The sequence below is a fragment of the Felis catus genome, chromosome A3, assembly GCF_018350175.1.
Source record: "Felis catus isolate Fca126 chromosome A3, F.catus_Fca126_mat1.0, whole genome shotgun sequence".
NCBI lineage: Eukaryota > Metazoa > Chordata > Mammalia > Carnivora > Felidae > Felis > Felis catus.
In genome coordinates this window covers 29,576,177-29,603,728 of record NC_058370.1, presented here as the reverse complement: position 1 = coordinate 29,603,728, position 27,552 = coordinate 29,576,177, and the positions used below count along the sequence as shown (strand labels likewise).

Genomic DNA, 27,552 nt, shown 5'->3' with positions numbered 1-27,552 from the left:
TTCTCTAACAGTGGAGAGGGGCAAGTCTCTTGTAAATGTTGCTGAGCAGCTCCCCCTTCAGCCCCAAAATAATCAAACACATAGAGTTCTGCTGAGGCACCTGGATGGTTCTGCCTCCAGCATGCTTTTGCTTAAAGCTGGACTGCATACGACAAGCACTCTAAAATGTCCCAACTTTATTTACATCCAGACCCCTGGCTCCGACCCCACCCCAGCTCCCCAGCTTAGCTCTGGGGGAGAAGCTGGATGCGCAGTGACGCTTCGGCCAAGGCTACAGCTCAAGGAGATGTGTGGGGTGAACCCCTCACTTCTTCTGGGCTTGTGTCCTAGCCCGCTGAATTTTGTCGGCCGTGGCCCCATCTGTGGCTCCAGTGCAGTGGGATAATACAAGGCTCAGCTCTGCTTCATTCCTGTGCTCGATGGCCACATCTGCGGCCTGAGCCACATCCCTGTGGTTGTGAGCAGGAGAGGAGATGGTGTCGGTCTGCCCAAGGGCACAAACCATGCCCCACATCAGCCCACTGGCTCAGCCCCCCAGCACCCACAGGGTTCTCAGATGACACACCCAACGAGAAGCAAGGCCTTGACCTTCTGCTCCGGACCCACACGGGAGGCATACTTCTTGGCCTCATATTTGTTGTGTTGCTTCATGCAGATCTCAACAAAGGGCTTAAGAGAGGAAGGGTTGGAAGGGGTGGAAGGAGAAGGTATGTCAGATCCTCTCTCTTATGAGCAAAAGTCCAAAGGGCACACTGCCCCTATGCATTTCATATATCCTTCAGTACATATAACCCCATCCCACCCCCTCCCTGACATGTGCAACAGTTGTGATCTCAACATTCTCAGGGCAGAAACCACCTAAACCACAGATCTGTTAGTGCCTTGAGGCTCCACCATCTGCTGCCACCCTCTCACAATAGAAGTCTCTTGACTTCTCGGGGCCTGTGTTTTCTCTCATGGCTGCCCTTATCCCACCTACTGATCCACCTGCCACAGAAAACAAACCTCCTCGGTGTCCTCCAACTGCCTCCCGCACATGCCCTCCCAGTGCCCCTCCACCCCCTACTCAAACAAGACCTTCCCCTTTAGGCACATGGTGTGGGCTGTGGGCCTCCTTGGAGAAACCAGCTCATTCCTTCTCTCACCAACATCTGCGGCCTAACTCAGCCTGCTCTCCCACAGATCTGGCCCACAAGTGTGCAGACACGGGAAGCACCTGCTAACTACATGGGACAGCTGAACAGATGCATGAATGGGCCATCTGCCTGCCTATCTCTGGGCCTGGTTCTCTCCCCAGGACTACCCTGCCTGAAGGTGGGGCACAGGGACGGCCCGTGTCTCACCAGGTAGCCAATGGGTGATTTCTTGCTCTTTGAAAACTTCTCTAGCTCCTCCCAGTCTTCCAGATCGGCCAGGGCAGTCAGCTTCAGCCACCAGAGCCTGCGGGGAAGCTGGGCTTGAAGGTATTGCAGGATGGGCAGGTGGTCCCAGGACCCATCTGCAGCCGGCTGCCCTAACCCACCTCTTGTCAGGAATGCGGAAGTCACGTGCCAGCTGCTCTGCTCGCTTGTTGTGGCCTCCAAGGATGAGGGTAGTGACCGTGTCGTGTAGAGACAAGTCCAGGAACCGGCCCCCCAACTCATCTTCTAGGCGTCGCTGCAGCCGTAGGAGCCTCATTTGATCCTCTGTGGCCTGGGATGGAGATGAGGCAGGATGGGGATGACAGGCACAAGGAGGAAAGACCGGGAGAGGAGGAGAGGGGGTTCTCAGAAAAGAGGAATGAGGGGAGCCTCGGTGGCTCAGTTGATTAAGCATCCGACTCATGATTTTGGTTCAGCTCATGATCTCACAGTTCAGAGGCTGAGCCCTGCATCAGCCTCTGCGCTGGCAGTGCGGAGCCTGCTGGGGATTCTCTGTTTCTCTCTCTGCCCCTCCCCTGCTGGCACAGGCTCCCCCTCTCCCTCTCCCTCTCTCTATGAAAAACAAATAAACATAGAAAGAAAGGAAAGAAAGGAAAGAAAGGAAAGAAAGGAAAGAAAGGAAAGAAAGGAAAGAAAGGAAAGAAAGAAAGAAAGAAAGAAAGAAAGAAAGAAAGAAAGAAAGAAAGAAAGAAAGGAAGAAAGAAACAAGAAAGTAAGCCAAACCTTGGCTGCGAACTCGTTCTTGGCTTTGTAGAAGGCGTCAGCTGCTGTCTGCAAAGCTGCAACCCGCCCCTCGATACGCTACAGCCACAAGAAGGGAAGCCTGAGCTCACAGCACAAAGGAAATCAGCCATCCTCATTCAGGGTACACTTCTCTCCCCGGTCCCTGTGCCCAGGGTTGCCAGGGCCAGCCTTACCCTCTGGGTGCACCACTCTGGTGTCCCCAGGGGGGAGGCTAGCTCCTCTGGGACCAACCACCATCCTGGCCTCACGTCTTCCCAGAATCTCCCGCAGCAGAAGGACCAGATGGGGCATGTACCAGGAGGCCTAGATCCCTGGAGAAGGAACCTGACCGACAGCCCAGCCCACGGGCCCCACCCGGCTGTGGACCTCAGACCTCCTCTGCAGCATAGCTGGCTCGGATGTGGAAGCTGCCCAGCTCCTGGTGGTTGTCATCCTGATTGTAGAGGTCCTTCAGCGTCTCTAGCTCCTGATGTTTACAGAACTGGGGCCATGGACAGGCCAGCAGTCAGCAAGGCCAACTCAGGGGCTCAGGAGGCTCCAGCCCCACCCCTGCCCAGGGCGCACCTGTCGGTACAAACTCAGGGCCATGGGCTGGTTCCGAAGGGTCATGAAAAAATCTCCTCGATTTAGCTCATTCTTCAGGTGCAGCAACACCGTGAACACTAAAAGACAATAAGGTGATGTAGGGACTCCAGCCTGGCCCCTTGCTTAGCCCAGGGGCCCCAGCCTGGCCCTCCTCCAAACCCTGCTCACCCAGATCAGTGTCCCCACTCTCAATGGCCTTGCTCAGCGCCAGTTTGCTCCTCTTCATCTTTAGGAGAAGGGGTACCTGCTCCCCAGAGCGTGGCTCATACTCCAGCAGCTGTGGGGTGGGGAGACAGGCACAGAGAGAAGGAGCTGGCCTGGTGGCCTCTAATACCAATGTCAGAGCATCTGGACAGGGCTGGGCGCCCACACCTTGATGGCCAGCTCTGTGCGGCCACAGCCATAGGCCCTCGCAGCAATGTCAGAGTAAGAGACGCCAGGCGTATCCCCCAGCTTCTGGTTAATGGCCCGAGCAACATCCTCGTCGGACACGTCCTTCTGTTGCACCTGCAGATAGAGGGAGTGGTCACACACACCTAGATCTCACCCTTCATCCTACACCCCCACTTGCCCTCTATCACGATCTACCCCTTCAGCTCTACACTTCATATTTCCTATACCTCACCAGGGCCTGGAATCCCCTAAATGCCCTTGAACCCCACCCTATATCCTCACCTTGTAGCAGGCCCAGTGGGCCAGGATCCTGCTGACGCCCTGCACTTCAGGAAGGCGCAGGTACTCACAAATCTGGATCGCCAGGGGTAAAGCCTCCGCAACACAAGCCTGGCAGGTGAGGGGATAAAGGGTAAAAGAGTGAGGTGGGATAGAGAGGGCAGCCTGACCCCAGTCTGTAACTCAGGCCTCCCAGATCCCAGAGAAACGGGTGAGGAACAGTAACCACAAGAACCCAGCAGGGCCTGTGATGCCTGCCCACGTACAGCCCTCCTCCCAGAACCCTGGGGTTTGCTGTACCTGTCCAGCAGCACCTGGATGGTGAGCTGCTTATATCTGTAAATTGCTTGGTTAAGGATCCAGCTGGGGGATAAGCCCTATTTGCCAAGGACTTTCAGGAAGCATCTTCAGTCCCTCCCCCTTCGCCTACCACCACTGGCTGTAAACATCCTTGTAGCTCGCCTGAGGATACTGGCTATAAGTGAGGGGGATCCCGATGTGATAGTCCCGAATGGCATTGAGCACACGCAGGTCCTGACACATGCGCACGAAGCTGTCAGGTGGAAATCTGTCGAGGAAACACTTCCCAAAGGAGGCCGCCTGAGAAGAGCCAGAGGTGAAGAGAAGAGATCTTACCCCCCCACACACACCCCTCCTGCCAGCACACCCCCTGCCCAGCACCAGCCCCCCAGCCCAGCACCAGTCCCCCAGCAGTCCCGCTGTCCAGGCCAACCCTGAGCAGGCTCTTCTGCATGTCTGGCCGGTGCTCATGTCCCGCGGCCTCGATGCACTGCTGCACGGCCTGGGTCAGCTGCCCCAGCTCCTGGATCTCCCGTAGGTACTCATCTGCCTTCTGGCTCTCTTTCTGGGGGGTGGGGGAAGGGTACCAGGGATGGAGTGCCATGACAGAGAATACCCCGTGTCTGGTCCCCCGTCCCTCTGGACTGTGCTTCACATGGGCTGATTTGGAGGGGCTGCAGAGGCCAAAGCCCAAACCCCTTCAGCCTGCAGTCCACCTGAGGTGCCTATACCTCCCCCCCATATCAGCCCACAACTGCCAGCGAGGGGCCCGGATAGTAACCCTGACTTGTGCCTGGGCTGAGGTGAGTAAGGGCTCCCTGCGCCTCCCCATCACCACACGGAAGACACTTCAGTGCACCTGAGCTGACTCTCTCCAGCCCAGTGTCCAGCCCGGACTCTTCTCTTGACAAGTGGCACCTGGCTGAGTCCACCATGCCCAGCCAGGGGCACAGGGCTGAGCCAATTAAGAAAGGAAAGGAGAACACCCTGGGGCCTAGGGAGAAGCCCAGGGCTTTACCTCATACTCTTTCTGGGCCTCCAACAACAGCGCTCCAGGGGCCATCGAGGCAATTTTGAAGATCTCCTCGCTGGCCACTAGGGGAGGGAGATGGTACGGGTTAGTGGGGCAGGGAATCCTCAGCACTCGATGACCTGATCCTGCCCTGGATCACATGGTGCCCTTGTGAGGGCCTCACCTGGAACCTCATGTAGGAACTCGTGGGTGCTACGAGAGAAGATGCGGACCCCATCCAGCTCAGGAACCAAATAGGAGTCTTCGTCCAGCACAAACCTGAGCTTGGTCAAGGTTCCCAAGAGCATCCAGAAATGGGGCGAGGCAGGTGAACCTCCCTCTCCTTCCCTCCCACCCCCGTCCCCAGGCAGTCCTCCAAGGATACTGGATGCTCTCGGGCGCATCACCCACCACCATTAGCCGCCTCTCCCAGGCCACCACAACGGCCCTCTCTTTGCTGCGAGGGCGGCTGCACCTGTGGGCAGCATCACGCACATCTGGGACACAGAGGACACCGCCAGCCAGCACAGCCACATCTCCCATTCTCCCACATCACTGCTTACACCACTTTGCCTTGGTAGAGCCCTGCACATACGTGCTACCCCTTATCCCGTTCTCTGATTGACATCTGCTTCCCTTTCCCCCTGTGCTGTCAGCTCCCAGGGGCACCTGGGGCCCCACAGCGGGGGCAGGGGTTTCCCTCAAGTATGCAGTGGCAGAGAAGACAAGATGCAAGCTCCACCTGGCATGGCCAGTGGACAGGATGAATCCAGGTGTTTCAGGAAACAAGGCTGTGCCCACCCCCAACGTAACACCCCCATCCTCACCAGACCATCTGCTTCGGGGGGGCCCGGATGTTACAGTTGAACTCACACAGCTTCTCCTGAAAGGGCACAGGGAACACCATGGCCTTGTCTCAGTCGTTACCAGTCTGGTTAAAAAGCCCCACCCCTGCCCCTAACAGATCGCTCCTGGACAAGGCACAGTGCCCCATGTCATCCCAGGATCACACCTTGAGTGATGCTGTCCCCATCCAGATGTAGCCTGTGTCCGTGAAGAGTGCCAGGTGTCGGTAGGTGAAGGAGACGGCCATCTGCAGGAAGCTGCTCACTCCTGGCGCCAGGCCAAAAGGTGTCTGGGGCAGGCCGGGGGGGACACCAGATGTTGATTTCTCCGAGCTTCCCCACTGCCTCCCTCACCCCTTCCATTTCACTCCAACCCGGGGCCCTCACCACTGCGGAGCAGGCGGACTGGTCCAGGAGGTAAAGATCAGGCCCCACAGCCAGAAGAATGTGTGCAACTCGGTCCTGGCAGAGGGCGGTCCAGCACGTAGGTGCACCCTGCAGACCTGTGGCCGGGGAAGAGGACGGCTTCAGGATGACCAGAGCCCACAGCCTCCGCCTCTGTTGGCCCCACAGTCTGGAGGCACATCTGTGGGCACTGAATGGCTGTCTTGGGGATGTCAGGGCTCACCTGGCACCTCTGGCATCCGGCGGAGTTTGAGGTCACTGACATTGGCACTGAGAGTAAAGCGGTGGGCCCCGGTGAGGATGGCCACCCCTGAACCAAACTCAGTATGGAAGATCCGGGCGTCCAGAACCCGGTTCTGGAGCACCTCCTGGGGAGAGGGGCCGAGGGTTGAGGGGGCCACAGAGTCACGGACTGCATCCCTTTCCCCAGCTCCCTGTGGCCCCTACATTGCCCATGCTGAAGTGTCTCCGGAAGTCACCGTGAAGCCCATACACCAGCACTCCACCATCCTCCTGCACGCAGAGCAGCTCCTCTTCAGCTGACCAGCCTAGGGACACCACGGGCCCGCTCTTCCACTGCAGAGGAGAGGGAAGTTCCTGAGGCTGTCCTTGGGGCACGGACCCAGCCGAGCCCCAAGGTGGGTCAGGCATGCTCACCAGCAGACTGGCCAGAGGCAGGCCGGAAGCAGAATAGATCTCAAGCACTGGCCGTATGCTGGCAGCCTTCTCCTTCCGCCACGGGTTCCTCAACAGTGCTGTCGTTTACGAAGAGATTTTCTGTCCAGGTCCCCAGGCCCACCCCATATGAAGCAGGCTTCAGGAGAACCACAATTTAAAGCATCTCAGTAGGGGGTGAGAGGTGGGGGGGAATCGGAGTGGCACACATCAGCAAGAACCACCCGACAGCAAGGCCCCCGAGAATCATGGACCTTGAGTCCACCCTATTGTCCCGGAGCAGGCAGTGGCAGACGGGTGACATACCAATGGGGCCCCCGTAGGGCGCAGCAGCTACCAGGCAATCCCTGAGTTCCTCCTTCAGGTCCCAGTCCATGCTGTACAGCTCATATTTCCTGCCCGTGCAGAGGCAAGCAGAGATTAGCCTCCTCATGACCCTGCCTCCAGATGGGAGTGAGCCCCAGAAGAACCCCTAAAACCTCCATTTGCCCTTCACAAGGCAGTCGAGGCCCCCCCACAGGTGGGAGAGGGTGATGGCCAGAAACATCTAGAGCCGTTGACCACTAGTTGTGTAGGGACTGCAGGTGAGGGAGCAGACGGTGCTGGCAGTGCAGGATGTGGTTCTCCTGTCCGAGGATGGCAGGAGCTCCTGGCACAGGAGGCCGGCTGTGCAGCCAATATCCAGGTAGGACTAGGTAGGTACAAACTAAGGTAGGGCCAGGGTGGGGTGGGCTGGCTTTGGGCCTGCATCAGCAGGAAATAAGACCCTCTGAGAGGGTCTCTCAGGGCAAGCAGACTTTCCTCTATGCCTGGTTCTTAACACCAAATCAGGTTGTGGGCTTTATGGCCAGGGGTCCAGCTCAACACTTGCTGATAATGAACTCCCGTTTTAGAGGCATTGAGTTAGCAGTGGCTGAGAGAAATCCAAGAAGAGCTCTTCGGTGAGTCCAGAGCTGGGGACAGAGTCCTGGGTAGATGTCAATCTCTGAACGCTCAGCTTATGCAAGGTAACAAAAATCACAAGCCCGCATGAGATGGCTGCAATCTGAGACATGTGGATCTCCAAGAGAGTGCACACTGTGTGAAGACAGCGTGGGACACCTGACACATGCCGTCATTTGATGGCTCAAGGTGGAGACAAGGGGACAGAGAAGGAATGGGCACTATCCCAGAAAACCAAGAGAAAGCAGTAATTAAGGGGAGTGTTTCCTCCAGTATCATTTCAGGAGTCGTCCTGATAAGAATCAGAAAGATGCCTACCATTACCTTCTATTTGACATTCTTTTGGGGGTTCTAGCCAAAATAATTTAAGAAAAAAAAGAGAGAAGTTTTTATTTTGGAGAAGGAGTGAGTTTGCTCTATTCACAAATAATGTGACTGTCTACTTAGAAAATCCAAAGCAGGACGCTTGGGTGGCTCAGTTGGTTAAGCATCTGACTTCAGCTCAGGTCATGATCTCCCAGTTCATGAGTTCGAGTCCCGCATCAGATGACTCGAGCTCCGCTTCAGGTGAACACAAGCCCCACCTCGGGTAAAAAACGAGCCCGACTTTGGGTGAGTCACGCTTCTCTCTCTCTGTCTCTCTCTCTTCCAGCCCCCCTGTCTCTCTCTGCCCCTCATGGGATTCTCTCTCTCTCTCTCTCTGCCCCTCAATCACTTGTGCCCTCTCTCTTTCAAAAAAAGAAAGAAAGAAAGAAAGAAAGAAAGAAAGAAAGAAAGAAAGAAAGAAAGAAAGAAAGAAAGAAAGAAAGAAAATCCAAAGCAGTCTATGGGAGAATGAACAAAAGAGCTCAGTACGGCAATCAACAAAAACCTACATATTTTCTATACCAATAACTTTTCTATACCATAGCAAGAATCAATTAGAAATATAACTCTAAAAGATCCTAATCATGACAGCAATAAAATGACGATAGGCAAGAATAAACCTAACAAACATTTTTACAAAATAAAATCATAGGGGGGGAAAAAAGAGAGGCAAACCAGGAAATAATACTCCTAACTACAGAGGACAAACTTAGGGTTACTGGAGGGGAGGTGGGCAGGGGGATGGGTTAAATAGGTGGTGGGCATTACAGAGGCCACGTCTGTGATGAGCACCAGGTGTTGTGTGTAAGTGATCAATCACTAAATTCTACATCTGAAACTAACATTACACTGTATGTTAATGAACTGTAATTTAAATAAAAATTTGAAAGAAAAAAATTCAAAGGACACAGAAGACATGAAGAAACATCCCAAAATGATCTATGAGTACACAAGAATTCCAATAAAAATTCTCCCAATTGGGGGGGGGGGGTACTAGAAGAGCAAACTGATTCCAAAACTCATTTGCAGAAAAAAAAAAAATATCTTAAACAGAAAATGTTGGAAAATATCTAAAAATATTTTGAAAATAAAACAACAGATAAATACCAAATATCAAATACAGTATATAAAACTAAAGTTGATTAAAACTGTTGTTTTGGCATAGGAATAAGCAAATAGATTGATGGAAGAGAAAAGAGTCCAGAAAAAGAACCGGGAATTGAGCATTACTAGCATTACTAGAGATGGCATTTCAAATTGTTGCAAATTGATACTTGAAATGAGACAATGGGCCATATGGAAAGAATTTCCATGAACGCTATTTCATTACTTAATCTCTACAATAAAATATTTTCCAGATGGAATTCAAACTTTGAATGTTAAAAAAAAAAATAAAGCCGTATCAGAACAAATCTTGGCTATTTTCACATTCTCAAAATAGAAACAATTTCTAAGCATGATACATAACCCAGAAGTCACAAAAAAAGAACAACAAATGAGTCTAAATAAAAATGGACTTCTGTAAACTTCTATATAAAAAGGGGTAAAACAATACATGTGCTTTGTATTTGCTTCCATTTGAAAAAAAAGATTCTGGAAAGATTTCTAAGAATCTAGTAACTGGTTACTGGTAGGTGACGGGGTGGAATCCAGTTGAATAGGGACAGGGATGGGAAAGGGACTTTGAGTTTTTAAATCACTTGAATGGTTATTTATTAAAATGATTAACATTAAAAAACTTTCATAGATTTAAAAAAATCCACTGAAGACAAACTATGAAGACAAACAACGATAAGGGATTTTCGAAAATGTCTGTGACACATGTGGAAAAGAGGTACTTTTCTTAAAAATACAAAAGGCTCTGAGTCATTTTCAAAAATGAACATAAAACCAAAAGAAAATAAAAATGGTCAAGAGCTATAATCATACTATTTTATGTGAAAATATTTAAAAACTAAACACAAAAACCTTGAGAAAATATGAGCTAATATTTTTATAATGTGAACTACGGCAAAGTCTTTCAGAGCAAGACAGAAAACCTAGAAATTATCAAGGGAAAAAATGATAGATTTTATTACATAAAAATTAAAATTCTGTATATTGGGTGGCTCAGTCAGTTAAGCGTCCGACTTCAACTCAGGTCATGATCTCACGGTCCATGGGTTCGAGCCTCGTGTCGGGCTCTGTGCTGACAGCTCAGAGCCTGGAGCCTGTTTTGGATTCTGTGTCTCCCTCTCTCTCTGCCCCTCTTCAGCTCACACACTCTCTCTCTCTCTCACAAAAAAATAAATAAATAAATAAACTTAAAAAAAATTCTGTATATAAAAAATATGTAAGAGTCAAGTGACCTTTTAGTTCTCCCCCAAATCCTAGAAAAACCCCCTTCAGTACAGTGCAGGTTAAATAAACTATGGGATGCCCATTCTGGGGAATATTATGTGGCCATTAATAAGCTGAGTCTGTGTACTGACATGAATGATTTCTAGATGTCCTGTTAAATACCAACAAAAGGTGCAGCTCAGTAGGAACCATGTTAATCCATTTATTTTACACAAAAACTGAGCACATACTTTTGACAAGCATATTTACATATAATTACATGTAGGTGTGTAAACACATGGAAAAATGCTCAGAGACATGGAGCTGAATTCAGCCAGAGATAGTGGGTACCTGTGGGGAGGATGGTGAATGAAGGAGGGATGTTGGGGGACTGCCAACTTTTAGACTTTTGCATTATTTGAATTTTTGATAACCCATGTGTATTTTTTGACATTTTGTTACTAAAATCATTCCATGAAAATCTGATGGGAAAAAGATGTTCACACAGACCTACCACGCCAGTTATCAATTTATTGCCACTTAGCTCCAAAATCACCCTCCGACACTGTTCTGTGAGAACAGACAGCGTGTCTTTATGCATTTCTCCTCCACAGTGTGATCTTAACCTTTCTCAGTAGAGGGCGCTTGGAGGGATGCGGAACGGGCTCTCCTGACTGCTTCCAGTTGGAGTTCACCCGGAATCACCTTCCCGTGGCTCCCTGGTCCAGACACCACACTCCTAGACTCCTGCCCATACCAGGCTCTACTTCCTCTGCTGCCAAGATGCCTGCCTGTCCACTGGCTACCCTGCCTGTGCCCTTGGGTTTCCACTGACCCCCTCCGCACACCTGTGCACCCAACCACTGCTTGTGGCTCAGCTTACAGACACCATGTGCTCCCGGCTGCCTCTCTGCACCATTACCACCATTCCATTCCATGCCCACCCCCTTGGCCACCAGCCGCGGCTCGCCTGTGTCCCCCTACCTTCTGAACTCCAGAGGGCTGCTTCTTGCTTGCCCAGCAACCGGGGACCAGCTGTGGTCCGGGCAAACCAGTGAACTTTACTCTCCAGTGAGCTGCAATTTTTATTTTCTCCAGCAAGATCTGAATTCCAGCCTGGGGAGGGGATTCCCTTCCAAGTTTGTCATTCTTTGGGTACTCTCCCTCAGCCCTGGGTGATTCACACAAAACTTTCTTTTACCTTATACTTACTCTTTTATCAGTTTAATAATTCTTCATGTTTATTAAACTCTCTCAGTTTAAGTCTCCCAACTGGACCCAAACTGCTATAAACCTGGTGCAGGGAGTGGTGGCAGAAGACAGACTCCTAAAGATGCGATTTGGGGATTGGTTTGGTTGTGTGCTTGGGCTCGAGGGCAGTGCTGAGCTCCCCAGCAAAGGGAAACAAATGCTAGTCACCTACTGCATGAAGTGGCACCACAATTAATCAAGGCTGCGGTTTACTGTGGTGAAATGCCAAGTCAAACATGCACCTTGGGGTGACTTCTGGGCCCGAATGTATGGCAGTAATGGTGATTGTCAGGGGTGGGGATTGGGACAGATTATTTTGAGTGCACTTGGACATTTACAAAGAGAAAACGACGTTTGCGCTCATTAGCTTTCAGCTCAAGCCATGGTCTGAGAAGCAGAAAGCTTCCATTACAGCCCCAACAGAATCTCTTCTTTCTTGTGGCCACACAGCCTCTCACTGCTAAAAATCAAACACAAAATTTAATTGTGTGGGTTGTTAAATCATCAACATACCATTTCTCGTGTGAGAATTAATGGCTTTTATGAGGAAAAGAATTGGATCCTGAAACCTGCAAACAATGGAAGTAGGTTGCCTTCCTGTGTCCAAGGAGACTAGCCTTTGGCTGCTTGAAAACCCTATGATAACCTCACTTGGGGTAGATGTCTTGGGAGCCTCCCTACCCAAGGCTGACCTGGCCTAACACTACTGTTGAGTGGCTAACCTCTCTGCCAATAGCAGAGACTAATATCTGATCCCAATATGGCACCATTCCTGGGGGGACCAGCCTGCAAGCTGATTATGTATGACTCTGCAAGGGAGGGGTGGCCATCAGCAGTCGAACCCACTGGTCAATCAACCTCCCTCAGAGTGGACAATCTGATGTAATGATGCCTCCAGATTTCATGCAGCATAAACACCACACCATCACCCATGAAATGTTTCTGTCCAAAATGTTCAACCTGAATCTATTCAAGCCTCTAGATCTACAACACAGTTTCAGGAAATTCAGACTACGATAGATTATACAGTTCAAGTTCAAAGGCACCACAAAGAAGTAATGGGACAAATCCAGATAAAACCAATGGTCTATTAAACAAGTCAATGTCATGAAAAACAAAAGGTAAGGGTGGGAGTGGGGATAACAATAGTCAAGTTTATGAAAGACTTAATTAAGACAGGTAAGCAAACGAGTAATTCTAGTTAAAGCCTTGATTTGAACTGGTTATAAAAAGACACTTTGGGGGCACGTGGGTGGCTCAGTTGAGCATCCAACTTCGGCTCAGGTCATGATCTCGCAGTTTGTGAGTTTGAGCCCCATGTTGGGCTCTGTGCTGACAGCTAGGAGCCTGGAGCCTGCTTTGGATTCTGTGTCTCCCTCTCTCTCTGCTCCTCCCCTACTCACATTCTGTCTCGGTCTCTCTCAAAAATAAAATAAAAACATTAAAAAAAATTTTTTTAATAAAAAAACATAAAAAGACACTTTGAAGACAATTGGGTAAGTCTGAGCAGGGACTGGTTGTTAGATGATTTTAAATGTTAACTTTGTTAGGTGTGAAATAGTATTGCAGTTTCATAGAAAAGACTGCATTTTCGCAGGAAAAAAATTGTCATTTTTTTAAAAGTAATGCACATTGAAGTTATGTCTGTAATTTATTTTAAAATATAGCAGAAAAAGTATTTGATTGAAAAGATGTGCCTACGCATGCCTGGGGGGTTTAGTCAACTAAGTGTCTGACTTCAGCTCCGGTCATGATCTCACAGTTCATGAGTTTGAGCCCCGTGTCGGGTTCTGTGCTCACAGCTCAGAGCCTGGAGCCTATTTCAGATTCTGTGTCTCCGTCTATCTCTACCCCTTCCTTGCTCACACTGTCTGTCTCTCAAATAAATGAATATTAAAAAGGGGTGAAGAGAAAATAGCAAACTGCTGATACTTATTGAAGCTAGGTGATGAGTACATGAAGATCCACTAAATTACTTTTACTACGTTTATGTATATTTGAACTTAAAAAAAAAAGTTTATTTATTTTGAGAGAGAAAGAGAGAGAGAGACAGCACAAGCATGGGAGAGGCGGAGAGAGAGAGGGAGACAGAATCCCAAGCAAGCTCCACCCTGCCAGCATGGAGCTGAATGGGGGGCTTGAACCTACCAACCATGAGACCATGACCTGAGCCGAAACCAAGAGTTGGACGCTTAACCGCTAAGCTACTCAGGTGCCCATAAAATATTTAACTTCCAAATTGCTGAAGCAAATATTGTAACATAACAATTTTTAAGCCTGATAGTGCTGGGTGTTCATTCTACTATTCTACTTTGTTGAACACTTGAAAATGTTCACAGTAAAAGGTTAAGGTGTATTTCCAAGAGAGAAGTGAAGATTCATCTCTAACCAGTGTTCCAGGGAGTAAAGTTCAGATGAGGCCTGAGATCTGTCCGCTGAAGTGACAGAATGTCACTAAGAATAGGGTGGTCTGACCAGAGTGAATGGTCAGTGGGAAGAGAAAAAAACAGAACCAAATACAGATGGCAATCTTTAGACCTTTGGCTAGAGTGGCGAGAAGAAAGAAGGGGTGAGAAGGAGGGACCTGTGGAATGGGGGAGTTTATTTTTTGTCAGAATGGGGAGATACAGATCACATTTCTAGTACCCGCCCCAGAGATAATGGAGTAGGTTTGGCCACAGAAGCTCAATGTAGCCAGCATCTCAGGTGACCTTGATACAGGGGGTCCTGGACAACAGCTGGAGAAGCCCTGTGGCTGAGGGAGGGCGTGGGTGGATGGTGTGTGGTTTCTGGGAAGGCAGGGAGACAGGCACATCTCCTCACTGGGTCAGGAAAGACAGCTGGCAGGTTTGGTAGGGGGAAGTCTTAGGCCTTCTATGTGACTTCAAGTTCTCTGGGAAGCACAAGGTGAAGTCAGCTGTTGGGCAGAGGGGCCAAGAAGACTATGATTTGCAATATTTCACAATTATTTGAATTGTTGTGTAATCTTTTAAAAGGAAAAGCAGCGGAGCGCCTGGGTGGCTAAGTTGGTTGAGTGTCTGACTTCGGTTCAGGTCATGATCTCGCGGTCTGTGGGTTCGAGCCCCGCGTCGGGCTCTGTGCTGACAGCTCAGAGCCTGCTTTGAATTCTGTCTCTCTCTCTCTCTCTCTCTCTCTCTCTCTGCTCCTCCCCTGCTCATGCTCTCTCTCTCTCTCAAAAAGAAATAAACATTAAAAAAAATTTTTTTTAAAGGAAAAGTAGAGCCCTTGTGATGAGTGTAGGCTGACCCCACATAAAAGGACTGCGAGGGCCCACTTGAGGCTGGTGGGCACAATTTGCAGTAGTCCCACCCTGCCTGTCTGTGGCCTGCCTGGCAGCACTCAGTAGCCTGGGCGCGGGTAGAGATGGTGAGTGGCTGGTGCACTGGGAGGTGCCCCTGTGCCAGGCAGATGCAGCCAAAGGACAAAGGAACAAAGTTGTTGGGGAAAAGGCAAGAAACTGAAATGACTGACTATGGCTGCACTCCAAGCTGGACAGGGAGGGGCATGTGTATAGAAGGGGGCTCTGCACATGATACGAAGAGAACAGAGGGTTCCTGGGATGGGGAGCCCGATGAGGTTGAAGGACAGGTGTATTAGGAGGTATCGGAGTATAGTGAAGACAGGAGCTCATGGTCACAGAGGGAGCTGCCTGAATTGAATGTTTCAGAGGGAAAGCAGTTCTGGAAGAACACAGGCGCCAGGTGGAGGGTGGCTAACGTAGATAAAGTCACTTGAGAAGAACTCATGGAACTATGAAGCCTGGTGGCCACTTAAGTCACCCTGGAAGGTCGCAAGAGCTGGGATGTCCAGGAAGCTGTCCAATCAGTCAGTGGGGGATGTGGTTCAGGAGGCTGGTGGCAGCACAGACCTAGCTGGGAAGAGGGCAGAGCCCCTCCACGGGGTACACGAATTAAGAGTCAGGGAGCGAAGAACAACAAAACATGGACCACCTCCCAAGGCTTTGAGGTGAAGAGAAGCCTTCTCAGGGACAGTCAGATGACTCAAGCTGTGCCTACAGGGTGGCATGGGGTATGGATAGGCAAGGTGAAAGGCAGCAGGGAGAGCGGCTTCTCAGAAGAGCCGAGGGGTATGGACTTTTATAAGGACAGCCACAGCCTTAATGAGGAAGGCCAGTCCCATATTTCTCCTCTATTCCCGGGTTCCAGAAGTGGGAAATCTCAGCAGCAGTAAACAGACCCTGGATTCTAATACCAGGAAATCACTGAACCTAGCAGCTCTTGCAGCCTCAGTTCCAGCCCCCTCCAGGAAACACTGAAGAAATCCCTGTGGTTGTGCAGCTGAACTCCTGGGAAATTCCCAGTTCCAAGCATGGTCCGCCACAGTGTGGGAAGAGCCATTGTGTGAAAACAGATCATCTCCAGCCTTTGCCTCAAGGGTCCACGCGGGGCTACGGAACCACTGGGGAGGAAGGGGCACATCAAGTCTAGCCTTGGGGAACAATCTACTTATTCCAAAATCCTCAGGCCCGAAGGAGAGCCCACCATCACCCCTGAAATCCTTCGATTCCAATCTGCCTCAAAAATAAATACTACTAAAGAACTCTTGTACATTGCTGGAAATGTAAAATGGTGTAGCTGCCATGGAAAAAAGTATGAGAATTCCTCCCAAAAAAATAAACAGGATTACATGTAATCCAGCAGTTCCATTCAGTATCCAAAAGAACTGAGAACAGTCTCGAAGGGATATTTGCACACACATGTTCCTAGCAGCGTTATTCACAACAGCCACGAGGTGGAAGTAACAGAAACAGAAACAGGAAACAGAATGGTGGTGGGGCGCCTGGGTGGCTCAGTCAGCTGGGCGTCGACTTCAGCTCAGGTCATGATCTCACAGTTCATACGTTCGAGCCCCGCATCAGGCTCTGTGCTGACAGTGCAGAGCCTGGAGCCTGTTTCGGATTCTGTGTCTCCCTCTCTCTCTGCCCCACCCCTGTTCATACTCTGTCTCTGTCTCAAGAATAAATAAACATTTAAAAAAAAAAAAAAAAGAAAAGAAAAAAGAAACCAGAATGGTGGCTACCAGGGCTGGGGGAAGGGGAAAATGGGGAGTTATTGTTTAATGGTTATAGAGTTTCAATTTTGCAAGATGAAAAAGTTCTGGAGATTCATTGCACAACATGAACGTACTTACTACTACTGGAGTGTACCTTAGAATGGTTAAGGCAGGACATTTTATATTATGTATATTTAACCACAATTTTTAAAATCGTTTGTGTTTAGGGGCACCTGGCTCAGTTGGTACAGCATGCGACCTTTGATCTCGGGGGCGTAAGTTCAAGCCCCACATTGGGTGTAGAAATTACTTAAAGACAAAATCTTAAAAGTTCATGTTTACATGTTACACCCTCCCACCCCCCCGCAATCCTACTAAAATAGTCAAGCCCTTTTCTAAGAAGAGTTTTAGGAGAACATAATGTATCTTGCCTCCTTTCTCTTACCATAAGGGATGTTTCTAAAGTACCTGATATAATGTGCCCCAAATCAAGCTAACCCTTTCCGCACAAAACTCACTCTTCCTTTTTCATTATCTTAAGCCAAAACCCCAATCATCCTCAATTCCTTGCTCTACCTCCTTCCTACTGAGTGCAACCTATCACAATCTCCTTTGATTTTGTCCCCTAAATATCTGATGCATCCCCTTTTCTCCATTTCTACCATACTGCCACCATCAACTTCTCCCTCGTCTATTCCTCCAGCCCCCTCACCAGTCTCCCTTGCCTCCATATTTGCTTGTCCCTTCTAACTCGTCCTCCCTAATGCCTCTAAAAGTTACACACACACACACACACACACACACACACACACACACACACACACTCACCTGTGGCAATCCAGCCACACTGGCTCTCTATTTAGACAATCGAGGGTGTCCTAGTCTTGCCTGCCTCAGGGCCTTTGTATATGCTCTTTTTCATCACAGTCCCTGCACTTACGTTTACTCATCCCCTGGATGGGGGAATTATATTTCCTTCAGAAAGTTTTCTTAACCTCTAACCTCCAGACTATTCTATATACTCTCTTAGGACCGTATATCTTTTCTTTATGGTGATTATGATTAAACAAATACTAAGTCATTAATGGTTATCAACCACCTCTCCTGCTGGCTATAAGCTCCTGAGAGTAGACAGGGTCTGTCTTTGTATTGGTCACACTAAGACACTTTAGTGTCTTTTTATTTACACACAGCCTGGCAAAGGGTTGAGCAAAATTAATCAACGGGATCAATCCAAGTTTGGTTTTTAGGATAAAAATGGCTAAAATTCTGGAACTCCATAGGAACTAGTAACCATTCCCTCTCCTTGCATTCCCAAATTCAGTGAACTTTCCAAAACATTACTTCCAATGCAAAAGTATCCTATCCTGTAGAAAGGATTTGAAAGGCAATGTCTGCCACTTGTTTATCATTAATTCACTTACTGGAACATATCCTGGCATAAGGCTATGCACAAATATGAATAAAACCAAATAGTTGCATTTAAAACATGTCCACTCTGGGGGAGCCTGGCTGGCTCAATTGCAAGAATATGCGACTCTTGAACTCAGGGTCATGAGTTGGAGCCCCACATTGGGTGTAGAGGTTACTTAAGTAAACTTAAAAAAAAAAAATTTCCACTCTGGTGAAGCTAGAATATGCTGTTATATTTTCCTGTTAAAACAAGACAAAATAAAACAAAATAAAACAAAACAAAACCAAAGGAGTACCTGGGTGGCTTAGTCGGTTAAGCATCTGACTTTCACTCAGCTCATGGTCTCGGGGTTTGTGAGTTCGAGCCCAGAGTGAGGCTCTGTGCTGACAGCTCAGAGCCTGGAGCCTGCTTCGGATTCTGTGTCTCCCTCTCTCTCTGCCCCTTCCCCACTCCCGCTCATGCTCCGGCTCTCTTTCTCTCAAAAATAGATAAACATAAAAAAAAAAAAACAACCCTATGCTTTAACACATTTAAAGGTTCTAAAAGACTGGATTCAAAGCCTGCCTCCACCGCTTACTGGCTGGGTAACCTGTCTACCTAATCTCTCTGCGTCTCAGTTTCCCCATCAGTAAGATGGGGCTAATGATAACTACCCCATGGGGTCATGAAACAAACAAGTTAATACATATCAGATACTTAACACAGTGTCTAGAACAGAGAATGGCTCAACATTCATTAGCAAAAGTCAAAGGCTTAGACCTTTACCCTTTCTGGCAGTACAGCACAAGGAAGGGGAGGCTAGCCAGACAGGTCATGTCTATGGCACATACTCAACAATTACATTCATTTAAAACTTTCCTGATGCATCAACAAGGCTAAGGCTTTGTGTGATAAACAGGAGCTCTGTGGCAATGACGTCTTTTGTCTTCAGCATTCTCGGATTTAACAAACCTGTGTAGGCAATATGTATTTTCAAAACACACAACGTGTGTTTTCATACTTTTAAAAGGGTATGCTGTATGTGTAAACACTAAGTCGTATGGCTACTTCTGTCAAATGACATCCCTTCTCCACAAGAAAAAAAAAACAGTTGAAATCATTGTTACTTCCTACTGACTTTACTGCTTCTTCATTAAGTTTCTGCATTTTTTTCACATTGTATATGCATATTTACAAGAGATAATAATTATAAATAAACAACAAAAGCAACCGAGCTCTAAAAATTGCCACAAAGCGTTTGTCCATCTTGAAAGTGTTAAGATGGCACAAAAACAGACACATAGACCAATGGAATAGAATAGAAACCCCAGAACTAGACCCACAAACGTATGGCCAACTCATCTTTGACAAAGCAGGAAAGAACATCCAATGGAAAAAAGACAGCCTCTTTAACAAATGGTGCTGGGAGAACTGGACAGCAACATGCAGAAGGTTGAAACTAGACCACTTTCTCACACCATTCACAAAAATAAACTCAAAATGGATAAAGGACCTAAATGTGAGACAGGAAACCATCAAAACCTTAGAGGAGAAAGCAGGAAAAGACCTCTCTGGCCTCAGCCGTAGCAATCTCTTACTCGACACATCCCCAAAGGCAAGGGAATTAAAAGCAAAAGTGAATTACTGGGACCTTATGAAGATAAAAAGCTTCTGCACAGCAAAGGAAACAACCAACAAAACTAAAAGGCAACCAACGGAATGGGAAAAGATATTCGCAAATGACATATCGGACAAAGGGCTAGTATCCAAAATCTATAAAGAGCTCACCAAACTCCACACCCGAAAAACAAATAACCCAGTGAAGAAATGGGCAGAAAACATGAATAGACACTTCTCTAAAGAAGACATCCGGATGGCCAACAGGCACATGAAAAGATGTTCAGCGTCGTTCCTTATCAGGGAAATACAAATCAAAACCACACTCAGGTATCACCTCACGCCAGTCAGAGTGGCCAAAATGAACAAATCAGGAGACTATAGATGCTGGAGAGGATGTGGAGAAACGGGAACCCTCTTGCACTGTTGGTGGGAATGCAAATTGGTGCAGCCGCTCTGGAAAGCAGTGTGGAGGTTCCTCAGAAAATTAAAAATAGACCTACCCTATGACCCAGCAATAGCACTGCTAGGAATTTATCCAAGGGATACAGGAGTACTGATGCATAGGGGCACTTGTACCCCAATGTTCATAGCAGCACTCTCAACAATAGCCAAATTATGGAAAGAGCCTAAATGTCCATCAACCATAAAGAAATTGTGGTTTATATACACAATGGAATTCTACGTGGCAATGAGAAAAAATGAAATATGGCCTTTTGTAGCAACGTGGATGGAACTGGAGAATGTGATGCTAAGTGAAATAAGCCATACAGAGAAAGACAGATACCATATGGTTTCACTCTTATGTGGATCCTGAGAAACTTAACAGGAACCCATGGGGGAGGGGAAGGAAAAAAAAAAAAAAAGAGGTTAGAATGCGAGAGAACCAAAGCATAACAGACTGTTAAAAACTGAGAACAAACTGAGGGTTGATGGGGGGTGGGAGGGAGTAGAGGGTGGGTGATGGGTATTGAGGAGGGCACCTTTTGGGATGAGCACTGGGTGTTGTATGGAAACCAATCTGTCAATAAATTTCATATAAAAAAATAAACATAAAAAAAGAAAGTGTTAAGAGCTAACATTTTGTGTTATCAAAAATTACAATGAAAACTTTTAATATGTGAATAAAAATGGTATAGAATTTCACTAACACAACAGGGTATTTTGTACTGAAATACGACCCCAGTGCAGTATCTTCTGACCTTTAGGTGCAATCAAAAGTATTCTTAAAACTTTATGGGATTACTACACAGCAGGCATTGTCCTAAAAATGCATTGGACATAAAGAGATAAACACAGTCTTGGTCCTCAAGGAACTTAGTTTATACCATAAGAAACCTATGTAAATATTGCTCTACTGTACCATTCATAACAGAAGTAACACTGGGCCCTATGAAGCCCAAGAAAGTCAGCTGACTTAGGACTGGAAGAGCGACGGTTTCAGGAAGAAACCTTGAACCAAGTCCTGAAAGATGAGCAAGAATTCTCCGGTGAGATAAAGAGGGCAATGGCAGTACCCACAGAAGGAACTGAAAGCTGGTGCAAACATCGGGAAGCCATGAAACATGGCGGTGTTTTGGGGTCCTGCAATTCTGTGCAACTCGAATACAAGACTTGGGTAAGAGAGGAGCAAATGGAGCTGGAGACAAACAGAGGCTGACTTACAGATGTTCCAATAGAAAAAGTTTGTGTTTTAACCTACAGAGAAGGGACGCCATTGAAAAATCCTTATCAGGGTAATGATGCGACCGGTTTACACTTCATTTCAATAGTTTAGGACTCTACGACTTCCAGGAGAGGGTTACCCCTAACTGAGGGTCCTCACTCGCGCTGCTCCTGAATTCACAAACGACTTGCCCCCTTCTCCCAGCCTGGGTTTGCTGTTACCCCGCCCGCCCGCCGTGCGATCCCGCCTCCCGCGGAGCGCCCCTGTAGTCTGACTTTGGCAGCACTTCGCCGCAGGAGACTAAACACTCGCTGTCACCCGCAGGCCGCCTCCCTCAACGTGATCTGAGCATCCTTCCGGAGGCTGACAGATCGGGGCTTCAGCGTTAGACGCTGCTCTACTTCTGTGACCGCCGTGCTTGCCTCAGTTTCCTTCCTGGATCTGGGGAAGGCCCGGCCCCTTGGCCATTAGGCGGCTGTGCTTTAAGTGGTGGACGCCGAGGGAGAGCCGGCGAGGGGCGGACCCCAGCGCCCACAGTGACGGGGGCGCGCGCCGCCGGCTCCGCCCGAAGACTCTAGTCGGTGGGCCAGCGGGGTAAGCCGGACCGCGCGCGGGAGGGCGGGGGGTCTCACCGGTAAAAGGCAGAGTCCCCGAGCGGGTTCCAGTTCGCCGTGTAGCAGTCCATGGCTGGTGCAAGCGGCTGCTGGGCAGCGCAAAGGAGACACCCGCCGGGCGCGGGCTCCGGGCCGGCACTTCCGCTTCCGCCCGTCCGGGTCACGTGGTGAGGCTGCCGCCACGGCCATCACCACTGTGGGCAACTTGCGCTCGGCCGCCGCAGCGCCCCCGCCCACACCCGGGCCTCGTGCCCGCCCGGGTGGGCCCGGCCCTGGCTCCTGCTCTCCGCCGCGGCTACCCACGCCGCCTCCTTGTCCCCTCGGGCGCTGGGGGTCGCGCAGGGCGGGACATGGGTGACCGGAAGTGGAAGCTGTGAACGTCGCCGCCCGGGGCGCCGAAGCTCCAGGCGCCGTCGGGGCCGCCGCGACGCACGCATGGAGAGCGCTGGGCTCTGGGTTGCGCACCGACGGCTAACCGGCACGCACGGGTTCTGCCGGGCGCCGGCTGTGCAGAACCGACCGGCCTGTCGGGGCGCGGGAACATGAGGCTAGGCCCGGAGCCCTCAGTGGGCGAGGCGCGCGGTGTGCGGGCCTACCCCGGTCGCGGGTGAACGGTGCAGAGCCCCGGGACTCGGTAATTGGCACGAACGGGCGCGCGCATGCGCGGGGCGGCGGCGGGCACGTGGCGGGGCTCAGGGCGGCGCCGCGCGGGAAGCGCCTCGGTGCCCAGGCCAGAGACCCCCCTGACTGCGGTACCAAGTGTCACCGAGGCACGCGCCACCATGAGTCCCCCTCTGCCGCCGCCACCTCTCCCCTGTAGCCCTGAGCAGCCCTGGAGGGGCCGGCGCAGCTCTCGTTTAGCGGGCCCTGGGCCCGACCTGTCCTGAGTCCCCACGCGCGCCGCGGCTTAGTGGCCTCTCCCCGCAGCCCGTCATTGGCAGCGGCGGCATGGTCTTCTGTCTGGACAACGAGCAGCCACGCCTCCCGCTGCGAAGCGCCATGGTCCACTTCCAGGCCTCAGAAGTCCAGCAGCTGCTACACAACAAGTTCGTGGTCATCTTGGGGGACTCAAGTGAGTGCCCTTCTAGGTTCACACTACCCAGCCTCGCACCTTCAGTCTGTTTCCTATGACTGGACCCATTGTCTCCATCCCAAATTTCTTTCTACCCTTAGCCTGTTCCAGGCCAGTAGGTTTTCTTTTATTTTCCCACACACCATCCACAGGTGTCCCGACAGATGTAGCCTGTCAAATTTTTGACCCCGTCCTTGTTCAGCATTTTTTTTCCCCTGACAGTCCCCCATGGGACTCCTTGTATGGGAGCAGTAGATTGTGTTGTCCGTCTCCTGGTCTCCTGGGACTACTTATCTCTGCCAGGTGATCTTGGGTCGCTGTGTACTAAGTTGAGGGTGGTGCGTGGCCAGAAGGCGGAGGTAATACAGGATTTTTTTAACCTTACCTTTTCTCCTATCTGTGTTAACACTCCACAGAGGTAGTGGTGGGCAGCCCTAACCTTGGGAAGATGAGGCCTGGACTTAGGAGGAGCTAGGGTGGGGTGAGGCCTGACTTAGCCTCAGGATCTCTGTCTCCCTGCAGTCCAGCGGTCTGTGTACAAGGACCTAGTGCTCTTGCTCCAGAGGGACTCCCTGCTCACAGCTGCTCAGCTGAAAGCCAAGGTGAGGGAAGCTCAATAGTCATGCCAGTGGTGGGTGGGCACAGACCCTGGCCTGGCAGGGTCTTCCTCCCTGGCCTGGGTCTGACCAGCTGGGTTGGGGGGGCGGGCAGGGGGAGCTGAGCTTTGAACAGGACCAACTGGTGGCTGGGGGTCAGCTGGGCGAACTGCACAACGGGACACAGTACCGGGAGGTCCGCCAGTTCTGCTCGGGTTCTGGCCACCACCTTGTGCGCTTCTACTTCCTCACCCGCGTTTACTCCGAGTACCTCGAGGGCGTCCTGGAGGAGCTGACATACGGGCCTGCCCCGGACCTGGTGATCATCAACTCCTGCCTCTGGGATCTCTCCAGGTTGGGGCGGCGGGGAGAGGGAGATACTGGTGGGGGGTGGAGGTGTGGCTCAGAGGCTCTCCACCCTCTGCCCTCGCCCACCCTGCGTGTGCCGTCCAACAGGTATGGCCGCTGCTCAATGGAGAGCTACCGAGAGAACCTGGAGCGGGTGTTTGTGCGCATGGACCAGGTGTTGCCAGACTCTTGCCTGCTGGTGTGGAACATGGCAATGCCCTTGGGAGAGCGCGTCACTGGGGGTTTCCTTCTGCCAGAGGCAAGTGACCGGGGCCCTTCAGGTTGGGGGAGGAGGCAGCCGACTGGTAGATAGAGGGCCTTCCCTCCCCGACCCTGCTTCATTGTGTGGCTCTTAGATGCTACGCTTTCTTACTCAGCTCCAGCCCCTGGCAGGGTCTCTGCGGCGGGATGTGGTTGAAGGGAACTTCTACAGCGCAACGCTGGCCGGGGACCACTGCTTTGATGTCCTGGACCTCCACTTTCATTTCCGGCATGCAGTACAGCACCGTCACCGAGACGGTGTCCACTGGGACCAGCATGCCCACCGCCACCTCTCACACTTGCTTCTGACCCACGTGGCCGACGCCTGGGGTGTGGAGCTGCCCCAGCGTGACTATCCTTCTGGTGAGCCCTACCACAGGGGGTAGGATAGTGATGCAGAGGGGGTTCACAGAGCACAGGGCTCAGAAACACAACAGGACAGAGATACTCGGGGGGGAGTAGGGACCTCTTGAAGGACTGTTGTGGCCCCTGAGTGCTCCTTCCTCATCCCGTGGGGAGAGTGAGATCACAGGAGCAACATCCTGATCGGAGCTTTGGTTCTGTACGGTCTAGCATGTAGAAATCTCTGTGTAGGTGAACGAGCTTATATAACCTTTGAGCACATAAGGTAGCGGGTCAAAAGACCCCTATCCTACAGGTGAATAGGAAAGAAATGGGGGTGTTTCTAGCTAGGCATGGGGGTGGGGGGTGGAAAGACAGAAGTGGAGGAAGGGTAATCATGCAGTGTGGCAGAAGCAAAGAAGCCCCTCAGTTGGTGTCCCCAGCCTCTCAGTTCCTGCCTGCTCTTCAAAGGGGGCATGGTGGCTGATTGTTTCCATGTCTGTGTTCCCCCTGGATCATGTCCTCAAAGAGCAAGGTTCCTGCCGTGTTGCCAGCTCATCCCTTTTGGCTCCAGCGTCTAGGACGATTGTGTACATAGCACCTACAGAATTGTGTTTGTTGAGTTGGGGGCACGAGTCATATTAGAAGGCTGTTTGTAGCAGCACTATAGGGTGTGAGGGCAGAGAGAGACCAGGAATGTCATAGAGGTGAACTTCTAGGACTTGGTAGCCAGGAGTTGGAGCCCTTGGGAGGTGAATTAGGAATTTGATTACATAATGGTTCAGTTTCCTTGTTTTTTAGATGAGAAGAACTAATCCTCAGCAAAGAGAGGGATGCTCTAAAGGTTGTAAGGCTAGGTTGTGGTGGCTCAGGTCTTCCGAACCCAGTTTGGAGCTCCAGAAATAGAAATGTGAAAAGGAAGAGTTGGGTGGGAGGATGTGATTGGTGAGTCTGGTGCAAGCAGACCTCTGAGGTGCTGGGGAAATGTGCAGTAGATCTGGAGTCAGCAGGGCCCGGCTGAGCGCATGAGTGTGGACCGTGAAAGGAGAGAGCAGATCGGGGGCCATGCTGTGGAAGGGAAGAGGGGTTGCTGGAGGAAACAAAAGGAAAAGAGATCAGAGGCACTTTCAGGGAGGACAGAGTCTATTGGCTGTGTCACGTGACTGTCAGGAAACGAGGAAGTGGTTGCTTGTAGTCAGAAAAGTGCTGAAGGTGTGGAGTTGGGTTAAGAAGCAGAAACAATTGATGAGGGAATGGAAAATGGTCAAAATACCCCTTTTGGACATTTGGGAGGCATGGGACTGCTGGGACAGGAGAATGACAGGAAGAGCTCACGATGTCCAGAAGGAAGACCTCTTAAGCTCATTTATTGGTCTGTGGGGAGAAGCTGGGAGAGGAAAAAGTTACAGACACAGGAGCTGGGCATACAAAGGAAGAAGGCTCTAGAGGGGAGCAGGAAGTCAGAGCAAAGGCAGATCTGTGACTTTGAGAAAGGTAAGGAAGAAGGACTGTACTCTGGACTTGGCCTGAAATGAGAGGGAATGAGGAAGACTGGGTAGGAAGCAGAGGGTGCTTTCACCTGGTGGCCCTGTTTCCCGAGAGGAGGGAAGAGAAGTGTGGACAGCCAGATTTCAGGGCGAACTGGCTCTCAGGCCTAAAACAAACAACCATCCCATTCCTAGACCCATGGATTGAGGACTGGCCAGAGCCGGATCATCCGTTCCAGGGGAGCCATGGGCAGCCCCCAGACTTCGGGGAGCAGCTGTGTTTGCCCCCACCCCAGCCTTCTCCTCTGCCCCCTCCCATACCTTTCCCCTACCCCATTCCTCAGCCCTCGCCGCCTCCCCTGTTTCCACCCCTGCCCCAGGACACCCCCTTTTTCCCAGGCCAGCCCTTCCCAGCCCATGAATTCTTCAGTTATAATTCAACAGAAGACTTCTCGATGTCACCCCACTTAGGTAGGTGCCTCCGTGGCCTCCCTTCACACCTCTCCCAGGTTCCCCATGCACCTTCCCCAGCCTAGCCTTTAGTGCCCAGGTGGGCTGAGGAGATGGGTAGCTCCTTGTGCCCCCAGGACTGGGTTCAGTCACTGCTGGGTCTAGAACAGCGTCTGTAGACTCATTAATCCATTGATTGTCACAATTTGCTGGTTTGGAGGTAGGGGAAGTGGTATTGCCATTTTGCAGATGGGGAAACAAAAGCCTCGAGAAGCTCACCCTGGAGGATCAGAGCTGCCTGAAGGCAGAGCTGGCCTCACCTTGGCCACAAGCCCACTCTGATCATGACTGGTTCTTTTGTAGGATGTGGCCCTGGAGTGAACTTTGTGCCTGGCCCCCTGCCACCTCCAGTCCCTGGCCCTGTCCCCCATGGTCAGCACCGGGGCCCAGTGGTCCACCGGGGGATGCCACGCTGTGCTCCCAGCAGCCCTTACCATGTGCCGAGGATGGGGGGGCCCTGCAGACAGCGGCTCAGACACTCAGACAGACTGATCCACACAAACAAACTGGACAGACAGCCTCCTGCCCATTCGGGGACATGGCCTGGGTAGACTGGATCTTGGGCTGGGGCTGGATGTGCCGATGGCCCTGCAGGGCCTGCTTGCCACCCCCGGTGCTGGGTCAGGGTGTCTGTTATGCCTGACATTGTTCTTGTCCATTGCTGTCACTAAATAAAGGCGTGGAAGAACAGAGTGGCATCTTCCTGTGTGAGGGAATTGGTCTCCCAAACCATGATCTCATGGGTTGGGGAGCTGCCTCTGGATCCTCTCCAACCTTGGACCTTTCACCTCTCACCTCATACTATTTAAAAATCATCGAATGTGTTCTTGCTATCTCACACACTCATTTCCACCCTTACCAGAACACAGGTGTGCTTAAAGATCCCGGAGGGGTCTCCTGTTGTCAGCTGCTCTTTGGGATTGGAAAATAACAAGGGCTGAGTTGCAATTGTCAATATTAGGAATTTTGGATGTGGCTAGTTCTCACCCATATTTCCCAGTCTTCATGCCTTCAGCATTCGTTTATTTCTGAGCACATACACGTCCCTCAGTTATCTGCACAATTCTTGGCACAG

At 50.5% G+C, this 27,552-nt stretch overlaps 2 protein-coding genes across 3 annotated transcripts; one reads left to right on the top strand and one right to left on the bottom strand.

The window, feature by feature from the left end:
• Positions 1–156: 156 nt before the first annotated feature.
• Positions 157–22,037, bottom strand: VPS16 (VPS16 core subunit of CORVET and HOPS complexes). The gene is given in 25 exon segments (XM_011280925.4): positions 157–449; positions 566–669; positions 1,344–1,440; positions 1,523–1,692; positions 2,145–2,222; positions 2,539–2,646; positions 2,730–2,827; positions 2,919–3,027; positions 3,123–3,257; positions 3,426–3,508; positions 3,511–3,533; positions 3,723–3,758; positions 3,895–4,022; positions 4,156–4,287; positions 4,741–4,817; positions 4,919–5,013; positions 5,120–5,209; positions 5,562–5,617; positions 5,747–5,869; positions 5,967–6,082; positions 6,208–6,352; positions 6,432–6,560; positions 6,642–6,739; positions 6,966–7,054; positions 21,880–22,037. Coding segments are annotated over 25 exon segments (2,517 nt in total). The 5' UTR covers positions 21,933–22,037; the 3' UTR covers positions 157–304.
• Positions 21,699–27,169, top strand: PCED1A (PC-esterase domain containing 1A). Of its 2 annotated transcripts, none has more exons than XM_045053807.1 (8): positions 21,699–21,841; positions 22,789–22,933; positions 23,456–23,535; positions 23,645–23,883; positions 23,986–24,136; positions 24,255–24,501; positions 26,163–26,438; positions 26,781–27,169. In XM_045053807.1, exons 2-8 carry the CDS (start codon positions 22,810–22,812, stop codon positions 27,026–27,028), a joined length of 1,365 nt encoding a protein of 454 aa, XP_044909742.1. In that variant the 5' UTR covers positions 21,699–21,841; positions 22,789–22,809; the 3' UTR covers positions 27,029–27,169. The 2 variants fall into 2 exon arrangements, with proteins under 2 accessions (XP_044909742.1, XP_023107156.2); XM_023251388.2 differs by lacking the exon at positions 21,699–21,841 and adding an exon at positions 22,133–22,495.
• Positions 27,170–27,552: the final 383 nt, after the last annotated feature.